Genomic DNA, 11,207 nt, shown 5'->3' on the forward strand with positions numbered 1-11,207 from the left:
AAAAAAAGACAAAGGTTATGGCGTGCAGCAAGACAAACCCTGCTCAACTTAATATATACATAGATAACGCACGCATAGAACAAGTACAACACTTTAATTATTTAGGAAGTAAAATAACAGAAGATGGCCGTAGTAAAGATGAAATTCTAAGTAGAATAGCGCAAGCGAAGAGGGCTTTCCAGAATAAAAAACATCTATTAACCACCAATAGTATGGACTTAGAGGTAAGGAAAAGGTTCTTAAAAATATATATATGGAGTATTGCCTTATATGGCTGTGAAACCTGGACAATCAGTGCAACAGAGAAAAGAAAACTAGAGGCCTTTGAAATGTGGTGTTATCGTAAAATGTTAAGAATTAAATGGATTGATAGAATAACGAATGAAGCAGTACTAATTAGAATAAAAGAAAAGGAAATACTATGGCATACCGTAAAAGTTAGAAGAGCTAAAATGATAGGACATCTACTACGCCATGAGAGTTTAACAAAAACCGTCATAGAAGGCGACGTTGAAGGCCATATAGGAAGAGGAAGACCAAGGATGGAGTATATGAAGCAATTAATGAGTGACATGGGGAAGAATAGTTATAAAAAACTAAAGGAATTGAGTAATGATAGGGAAGCATGGAGAACTGCAGCAAACCAATCTAAGGATTGAAGACTAAAAAAAAAAAAAATTATTAAAATCAAATATAATATACATATCATAGAAGATAACTTGTAAGTTATAAGTTATACAGTTATAGTATAAGTTTTATTATGAATATTATTAATATGTATTCCGATACTTGAATAATTAGAATAGTAGGTATGCATTCCTAATATTTTATAACTTTAGATTATTACTTCATATTGTACAATACAAATTTATGAGTAAAAACAAAATTATATGTTAACCCCGTAATATTATTTAGTTATTTTATTAATTATTAATTAATATATAAATTTTAAAAAAACTCACCACGAGCTACCTGTTCCTTCTCTGAAAATGTGCTCCAAGTACTGAATATAACACTGGCTACATTGATCCAGGATTTTTGTTTGCTATGTTTATCCATGTAATCTTTATTGCTAGTTTTCCACAGGCATTCTTCTTTTTCAATTTCGTGAATAAGCAATTCGATGTCAATCATGTTGAAATGTTTTTAAAAAAACTTAAAACCTTAAAAATGTTTAAAATTTTAATGAAATAGAACCGCGCGTTGTAACCGCCGTAGTGTGTCGCGTGTCATTGAAAATAATGTGTTTGATTAGTAGCGGTAGATAAGCGGTTGACGCGGCGAAAACACAAAACCATGGCATACAGCGGTGTCACGCGGTAACGCGCGGTAAAATCGCGCTAGTTTGACGCACTCCATTACATGGTATGCGTTTTCATCTCGCGTTTTTGACGCGCGGTGCTCGCGCGTTTTCACCGCGCGTCAAAACCGCTCTAGTGTGGCGCGGCCCTAATATACCATATATTTTACTGGTTTAGTTATATATTATTGAAACATAGAAAAAATGTTTCTTGTTTATAAACCTATGCTGATTAACTGTTATGTAAAAGAAATGATTTTACATTTTATCACAGTTCTGTTACTGATAAACATAATATAAATGTTGCAGTATTAATACAAATATCTTATTTGTCATGCATGAATATTTCATTTTTTCTTTTAATTATTACATTTTATATATGAATTAGTTTGGCACTATATTTGAGTATATGAATATACAATATCCATGATTTAACAGTTGAGAAATATATACTAGCTTGATAAAGCAATAAAATATTTAATAATATAAACACGGAAGCTTTAAGAAAATTGAAATTAAATTTATAATTTATGAAATATTATTCTAACTACTTATTACAAGATAGTATTCATATAGTAAATGACATGTATACATTCAAAAAGTATTTGTAAAATGTTATATGTCATATGCAATCTTTTATAATAAAAATATAAATTTAACCTATTGATATACTTAACATTATCATAGTGTTACGTGCTGCCCCTTCAGGGATTCTCTATGTAAATGATTTGGAAATAATGGTAGCCAAATTAGATTTATAATACAATGTTTTATTAGAACAAATATAAAATGTATAGTATCGTCGTGGTAATAGTAGTAGAAGTAGTCGTCGTCCTGTATATGGCTAGTGGCGTGAAGTCGCTTCTGCGTTGCTGGTCCAGGTACATCTGTCCTTACTGTGTTTCCAGCCCTCCTATATATGATGTCGGTTCCTTTGATGGATCCTGCGCATGGACGGGGCGGTGTATGTAGCTGGTTCAATAAGTTGTTATTCTCGCAACTGCCGCTCGTGACTTGTTGTTGGCCGCTCCCCTTGATTAGTTTGCCAAAATAGGATATAGTTTCTAACTATGAGGTTACGTCTAGGAGACCATAACAACTCAAGGAGAACTGCCTCTCCGAGTATAATAATACTTATATACGAATACATGAATTGAGTGCGTAAAGCTATTCCTTTATACCTCCCTGCCAAAAAAAAGATTATTAGCCTGTAAGGTTAAGAATCTTTAACAATACTATTTAAGTTCAATAGTCAACAGTAGTTGATTTTACAATTTGGTATACATTTACATTTACAATTTGTTATAGTTTTTACATTTCATTACAATCTTGTTTATAACAAGTTACAATAATTGATAGATATATATATGTTTTACATTTACAATTTTGTTATAATAGGTTACAATTTGTTATACATATTTTATGACATTTTACATTTATAATGTAATTTACAATTTTATTTAATTACATTGTGTTCTTTTTTTTTTTTTACAATAAGATAAAATTTGAATACATAATAATATAAATTTTGATTACCTGAAATTATAATATTAGAAGTGTTAAAATGTTTAGTTTATTATATAATATAAGTTTATATTTCCCCTTTTGAATACAATATTTGTTAGTTATAATAAATCTTCCACCAATTGATAAGTTATGTGAATAATATAATAAACTGTTACACATATATGTCAACATAATTTCATTTACTTAGGATATTCGAGTATATAGCTTGGATCTCTTGTTTTCTCTATTAATTTAAGTAATTCCTTACATTCTCCGTTACAATGGTCATTCATAAAGAGTTCAATATTTCTGGTTATCTTATTTAATTTTTTGAAATCATAACGTTCGTTTAATCTTTTGTTTGCTTTTAATATGTGCCAGTTAAAGCATACCGGTTCCATCTTATTTTCCTTAAGTTTATAAATATGTACTTCGGTGCTCAATATTTTTTTTAATTCTTCGATAAATCTAAAATAATATAACTGCGTTAAGTCTACGTAATTACCTTCACCATGAAATTATCCTAAAAATCTCTATATATATTTTATTTTTTTCTATATTTTCTACATAGTCTATACAAATATATCGGTTTATATTTTTCTAAACTGTTGGAGATGGCGCCGGATACCAATAATATTTCGGTCCTATTGATCATAGTGAATTCGAAATCCATTATGAAAAAACGGATTTGAGAGCTAGAATATATATAAAATATTAAATTTATGTATATTATTATTACTATAGTTACATATTACTACTATATTTAATTTTCTTGTGTTGTTGTTATTATGTTTTACTCTTCGAATATATGGTCCGTGAATAATATACGTCGTGAAATTAGTTGCTCTAAAAGTATTCCGACTTCTACACAGATTGAACTATCCGCCCTAGGGTTAACAATTACTGCGTGTATAAATGCAGTTACCGGTACCATAGCTTGATTTAAAATACGTTGTGTAAACGGCATAGTCATTCTCCTATTAGCTTCTATGACATGTCGTTTGAAACATCCTACACAAATCATATCCCCCCGGACGAACTGATTGTGCTGCCCGTTTAATAATTCGTTTTTCAGCTCTCTGAAAAATTCTATTGCTTGTAGTGTCAATGGTAGTTCTGCCGACAATGGTATGTTTTCGTTCATGTTTGTCTCTGTTAAAATCTTTATATATTAAACTTTTACGTGTATTTATATTTCGTTCTTCTTATACTCTGAAATAGTTAAAATTTCATTATTTATTACGATAGTTACGTTAATATTACTACTATTCTAATTTCTGTTAATATTACTTATGAAATATTATTTTTACGTATTATTTTTTTCTATCTGTACGTATTTATAATTTATATTATTATTTATTTAATATTATTATTATTTATTTATTTTTATTTGATTTATTCTTATTTATTTATTTATTTATTTATTATTATTTTTTTTTTTATTTTTTTTTTTACAAGGATTTATTTATAAAAATAAATCGGTGGTAATGATACGTCTATTAATTAATTGATTTAATACTGCACCTATAGTTAAACAAATTGATCTATTCGGACATGTAAGGTTACAAAATGGATGAAGACAAGTGGTCAAAGGAATCATCACTAAATCTAATTCTTCTTCTGATAATGGTACGGGCATTCTATTGTTTGCTTCTAGTACATGGTGTTCAAAACAGCTTACGTATACTATGTTTCTTCGTACTAATTGAATATGCGCACTAGTTAATAATACTTCCTTTAGTTCTTTAATAAAATCGATTGCATGTAATGTAAATGAATAATCTAAAGATATTTGTGCATTTTCGCCCATATTTATAATTTTAATTTAATGGTTAACGTATATTTTATTTTGACGTTCTCTTGTTTATTTTCTGAAACATAATTATATTATTTGATTGCATTACTATTATAATTATTATTAATATTAATAAATTAACTTATTATTTATTATTATATATATATATATTTTTTTTTTATCTTGGTGACGGTGGTGGAGTGAATGGTGTCTCTTCAAACCCCCTTATGTAGTCACTTCTGTTTGATGGTCTATATTTAACTATCCTTCTGGGTATATCTATTACTTATTCATCACTAATATATTTGCATTTAATTAATATATATATTGCTATTATGAGTACGAGAGATAGTGCTGCTAATACTATTGTTACATATAGTAAGTTACTGTGTATAAACTGATGTTTTTGGCTTTGTTCTCTTAAAACTTCTTGGTCTATCATTTGTTGTACTTCATCCAAGGACTTGGATACGCCGTGTAGATCCGTTAATTGTATATTTGGATTGTCTCCCCATTCTTTATTTACTTCGAATCTATGTATGTGTTCAGGTATCTTCTCTAAAATGCTTTTTATGTTAGTTGTAGGTATGAAATCTTTATAATTCGTGTTGGTAATCTCTTCTGTGGCGGTTAGTACTGCATCTTGTGTAAATACTTGACAATTATTGTTCACGATAGATTTATTAGTATCTAGCGTAAATGGCTCGACCATATCTGTACAACTTACGGTCAGTGCTTCACTTCCCACATGTAACCAGGTGTTTTTGTTTCGTAATTTATGGTATATGTTCCTTTGTAGATTAAATTTTTCGATTGCACAGTTCCGTTGATTAGAAGTAGTATCAGGTCCTTTGAATAGTTGTAATTCGCATGGTTGACGTTCGCTGTTTTCTTGAATTGGCTGTAGTATTCTACATATTCTATACATTGTAGTCTCTGTACAGTCGTCCAATTGTTTGTCTGTATATGTAGTAAATCGTTTTCTATCTTTAGTTATTGCAATATTGTTATAAGTAACTGTTGGAAGATACCACCCTTCAGTATTATTTTGAACATGGATTATTGGTATAGGTATTAAATGGTATAATGTAAGTTCAATGTCAATAACTAACGGTATTTTTGTAATGAATACTAAATTATCGTTTTCATAGTAAATACTCATTTTAGTAATTTTTTGAAATTCATTTAATTCCGAAGCTTTTGTTCCCATAGGAATGCTATATTGTTTCTTAATTGTTAGTTCTATTGATTTTAAAGTTGATGCTAATTCTTGCGGTGTCATAAGACTTGGGTGTATTATTCCTTCTCTAGCGGCTGTTACTATTTGTCCTAACGTTAGTAGTATATATTTGTATGTTCACAGCCAGCTTTTCCACGGTAAAAATTTTTTTTCAAGGGGGAATGTCTCCCTTGGAGCACTCAGATTTACCGTGTAACACAAAACAGAGATTTTCTACCAAATTTTGTCTTCGTGTAGCAAATTTTTTAGCAAATCTTAAAACTAAAATAATTATTTCAAGTAAAGAACACAAATTATTAAATAATAGTTTTTATTGTTAAAAATTAATTCTTAATTATATTTACACAAGTTTCCTTACTTCTCTAGTAAAAGGTACATATTCTACAATACGATCATGAATTAATAAACAGTATGCAGTTACACCTGCAAGCGATTCTGAAGCTTCAATTTCCAATTGAACATCCACTGCCGAGGCAGTAGCTGAATCGTTCTGTTTCGAAGTATCGATGACTATAATTGGAGCGTTTGTCAGAAAAGTAGAAGGACTCAATATCGGGTTACGAATACTTTTTTCATAGTACGATTCTTGAAACGATGTATACATATTATATAATAAAGTGAAATTATTTTTAGTAAAATCTAAATTCAAATTATTGTATGGATAAGCTATCGAGTTCAGAAATACTTTAACGTTTGTTAAATTACAATGGTCAAATATACTACAATCTTTCGATAACATATTTTTGCGTCCTTTTTGCAATCCAATTATGATAAATCGTGGTTTTTCTAATTTTGAAGCAGTTTTCAAATTCCATACAACTTTTTAGCGGTTCCGAGTTCAGGATATTCAAAAGTCTCAAAAGATCTAAAAGGAATAAACAAACTTTTTTCTTTTTCTATAAGTTTCAATAATTTTAACCTTTCTTCATCGTCAACAGTTATATGTGGAACCATCCAGGCTATTTTATTTAAAACGACTTTACCTTCAGAAGCAGTTACACCAGTTTTTAAACTTAAAGCATTTAAATCGCTATGACTTCGAGTTAATATTAATTCCAATCTAGAATTCACTAATATTCTTTTATAATCTTCAAACAAACCTAACCAATATTTCAATGGAATGCAAGCACTAAATTCGCCTTTATCATTTTCTGATTGCGTTGCGTTTTTAAAATTCCAGCCAGCATTTTCATAGCAATTGTAGTTGTCTGGTGTACCGGATAAGTAACCTTTCAACGAGCTAGTGATTCCAAGAACACGCGTGCTATCTACTTCTATCCCATTGATTTCCAACCGTATTTGCTCAAAAAGGTAAGAGTAACCGTTATTAGTTAGTTTCACTTTGGTAGCATCAGTAATTATTCCTTCCAAAAAAATAAAGCTTTCGTGTAGATATGGATAGACATCCGTTTGCTGGATCGATATACGTATTTCATCATTATTATTAAATGATGTTGTATACGGTGCGTATGAATGATATTCAATTTTTGTAATTTTAGAATCCGTTTCGTACTGTGAAGTTATATCCAAAATATCACTTTCAGGCATTCTGCTTTAATTGATAACCCAAAGCTTGTAAAATTTTTTTATTCTTCACCGTCAATTTTTTTATTTGATTTGATGTTGCTGGTAGCACTTTAGTCTTATGACTAGTTGTACTGATCCGAAGTAGTGGGTTTATATTGAATTTTAAACCCATCTCAAGATCCGTAACGTTTAATATGTAACACAATTGTCAATGCCTCAGCAAAATTATCAATCGGATTATGATCTTGATCAACTAACTGAACGGTTATCGAATCAATATTTGTTTTATTCAATTTGTAATATATTAAATTTGGTGGTGACTGAATTACTTTCAACCCTGTCCTTTCACTTGGGAAAAACTCATAAATCGAATGACTCTGAAGATGGTTGTTGAATGATCCTTGAGCTATATTACACATTACTTTTATAGAATTAATTGTGTTTAAATTTACAGCTTTTTCCGATTGAAGAATTTCATTGTGTGGCTTATATACTCGTTTTTCAAAACCGAATACAGGTGCTATACTATACGGATGCTCAAAGTGTAGTATCCCATTACATTTTATATACGATCTGAAATCGTTAGGATCAACTGTAATGTCGAATGTTAAATTGGTTAAGTTTTTACTATTATAGTCATCTATTTGCTTCTTAACTCGTTGCTTAATATCTTCAATTTCATAACAACCCTCTTCCAATGTAATAAAACATATCATAGGATCATTATTGTTTTCATTCTCAGCTACTTGTATAGAAAATTTATTATTATTATCATTAATATTTGGAAACGAATTAAATGACTGTAAACATAACAAAGCTATTTCTGAGTCCTCGTAAAGGTTTATAGACGGAAAATAATTTACAGATAATATGGTAGCATTCCCAGTTAAACTTAAAGTAACTGACTCATACATTACAAAATCTAAGATATAAATTTAATGATGAGATCCGTGACGTTTAATATGCAGAACAACTGTTAACGTTTCGTTAAAATTGTCAATTGGATTATTGTTTTGGTCAACTAACTGAACAGTAATTGAATTAATATCTGTTTTGTTTAATCTGTAATATATAAGGTTTACCGGAGATTGAACAACCTTTGTTCCTCTTCTCCCACTTGGGAAAAACTCATATATCGAATGGCTTTGAAGTTGGTTGTTGAATGACCCATGTGCTATATTACACATTACTTTTATAGAATTAATTGTGTTTAAATTTGCAGCTTTATCCGATCGATGTTCTTCATGAAACGGTCCACAAACTTTCTTTCTATACCCAAAAACAGGTGCTATACTATACGGATGCTCAAAGTTTAGTATTCCATTACATTTTATATACGTTCTAAAATCGACAGGATCAATACGTACACTGAATGTCAGCTTTGTTCCGTAGACTTTATTAACTTGAGATAACTCTTCTACCATATATTTGTTAATATCTTCTATGTCACGGCATTCGACTGGTACAAAAAATTGAATTTTTGCTATTCTATCTGGAGGAATTGATTTTATTCTCAGCCGGTTATTAGTTGGATTTATAATATTTGGAAATGAATTGCACGTTTGCAAAGATAACAAAGCTATTTCTGAATCCTCGTAAACGTTTAGAGATGGAAAATAATTTACCGACAATACAGTTGAATTTCCAGTTAGATTTAATGTAATAGATTCATGCATTGCAAGAATTCAAGACATAAATGACCACAGTTAAATGTATTGAAGTCTTGATAGTTGGAATAGTTGTATACTATTTTGAACTGTCTGAAATAATGTTGTAATTCAATTGGTGGTGGTAAATCACCAAAGCTATCAAAATATACAACTTTGTCCTTATTTTTATAAAACGCTACCCAATGGCTTCCGTCGCCTGAAGATGTATCCAAGTTTAATATACCACATTCAATCGTATGTGGTTTTTTAGGTAAGTTATCACGTGAAAAGACACCACGGAAATGATTGATTTTCAACTTTCCGATGTATTTTATAATATCTTGAGACGAAAGCGGTCTATCAGGTAGCGTGATCATCAGTTTTTTTTCCTTAACCTATTCTTGTTTGATTTCAAACCACTGCCTTTTTTTCTTTTTGAATTTTGAACCGCATTATACACACTAGCACCTCCAGACATCAAACTACCAAGTGCTGACAATCCTGCAAATATAGGTATTAAGGGAATTGCACCTCCTGATTGTCTCGGTACTAAAATCAACCTTTTACCACCATTCTTTTTTTTTGAGATTCTTTTTTTTTTCGCTGCTAGTATACAATTTGTTTTTATAGCACGTTTCCGTTTGCAACCCATACCTATTTTTCTTTTAGCTTTCATTGCGTTTGTTACTGCGTACGCAACTAATTTCTCTTTTCTAGGTGTATCTTTTGCTTTAAATCTCTCCCAAGCACGATTTTCTAGCACTTTATCAGCTTTATGTCTATCGTCTAAATTTTTACTCGTTGCATACACAATATCGTGATCACGACAAGCAGCATCCAATGGGTTTATTCCTTTATCACCACGATCTAGTCTCTTTTTTAATTTTGTACCAGGGCCACAATACTGATAGCCTGAAACATGGGCTTCGAACGGGAGACTATTTATAAGAGAGTTTACTAATCCTTTTCCAGTCTTGTCTGACTTATACTTGCGAGTTGAACACGCCATCTATAACTGGCTATAAATTTAAAAAATCTAGAGTATTTATATGAAAATAATATGAATTTGATTGAGCAGAAAGATAAATTAGATGTTATAAATGTAGATGTTCAGGTAATAAAAAAACCATCAAGACATGGTTCGTTATTACCCGATACTATACGTGCTATACTAGTTGGCCCCAGTGGTTCAGGAAAAACAAATATAATGTATAATCTGATCACACATGCAAACGGGTTAAGATTTGAAAATATTTATTTATACTCAAAAACCTCTAATCAGGAAAAATATGTTTTATTGAAAAAAATAATAGATGATATAAAGGGTGCTAATTTTTTCATATTTACAAGCGCTGATAAGGTTATAAAACCAAACTTAACCAAAAAAAATTCCATCATCATTTTTGACGATGTGATATGTGGTCCACAGTCCGTAATTAGAGAATACTTTAGTATGGGTAGACATTCGGGTGCTAGCTTTGTATTTTATTTAGCACAGACATATTCTAAAATAACCAAACAGCTAGTAAGAGATAACGCAAACTTCTTAATAATACTGAAACAAGATGATACAAATTTACGACATATATTCAACGATCATTCATCTACAGATATGGATTTCTCAGAATTTCGCAAAATTTCTCATTTATGTTGGAATCATAGTGATTATGGGTTTATGGTCATCGATAAAACTCGGGAAATGAATGAAGGAAGGTATAGATGTGGTTTTCATACGTTCATTAAAATAAGATAATTTTATATGCTTATACTCATATATAAATATACCGTCACAAAGTAATTATCTGCATAGTGTTATCGGTAGTCACACGATACAGGTATATTACATTTATTATTTACAATGAACAAAGAAAAAGTCTTGTTGGAAAATTTAATAACATCAAAAAAAAATATTAAACGAAAAATAATGGAAATGAAACGCGGTGTTATAGATTCTGAAAACTATTTCCGTGAAGCATTTAAGCCAATAATTGAACCATTGAGTACACATACAAAACAAAATGAAATATGGAACACACAGTCAACTGAGCTAGAAAATAAATCAGAAACCTCATGTACTAGTGAAGATGATGATGATAACGAATTAAATTCACCATTTGAAAATTTTTTAAATAACCGTCCTAAATCAACACGTTATGATAAATCCTATGGTTTGCATTATGATAAAGATAG

The 11,207-nt window shown here is 30.1% G+C and overlaps 1 protein-coding gene across 1 annotated transcript; it reads right to left on the reverse strand.

Annotated features, from left to right (window-relative positions):
* Positions 1 to 7,916: 7,916 nt before the first annotated feature.
* Positions 7,917 to 9,909, reverse strand: LOC132935923 (uncharacterized). The gene has a single exon (XM_061002571.1). The coding sequence runs from the start codon at positions 9,042 to 9,044 to the stop codon at positions 8,304 to 8,306; it is 741 nt and encodes a 246-aa protein (XP_060858554.1). The 5' UTR covers positions 9,045 to 9,909; the 3' UTR covers positions 7,917 to 8,303.
* Positions 9,910 to 11,207: the final 1,298 nt, after the last annotated feature.

Source organism: Metopolophium dirhodum, chromosome 1, assembly GCF_019925205.1.
Source record: "Metopolophium dirhodum isolate CAU chromosome 1, ASM1992520v1, whole genome shotgun sequence".
Lineage (NCBI taxonomy): Eukaryota > Metazoa > Arthropoda > Insecta > Hemiptera > Aphididae > Metopolophium > Metopolophium dirhodum.

What these genes read in the sequence shown, in the direction of transcription:
- LOC132935923 (XM_061002571.1), bottom strand. Translation starts at nt 9,044, where the DNA reads ATGCATGAATCTATTACATTAAATCTAACTGGAAATTCAACTGTATTG.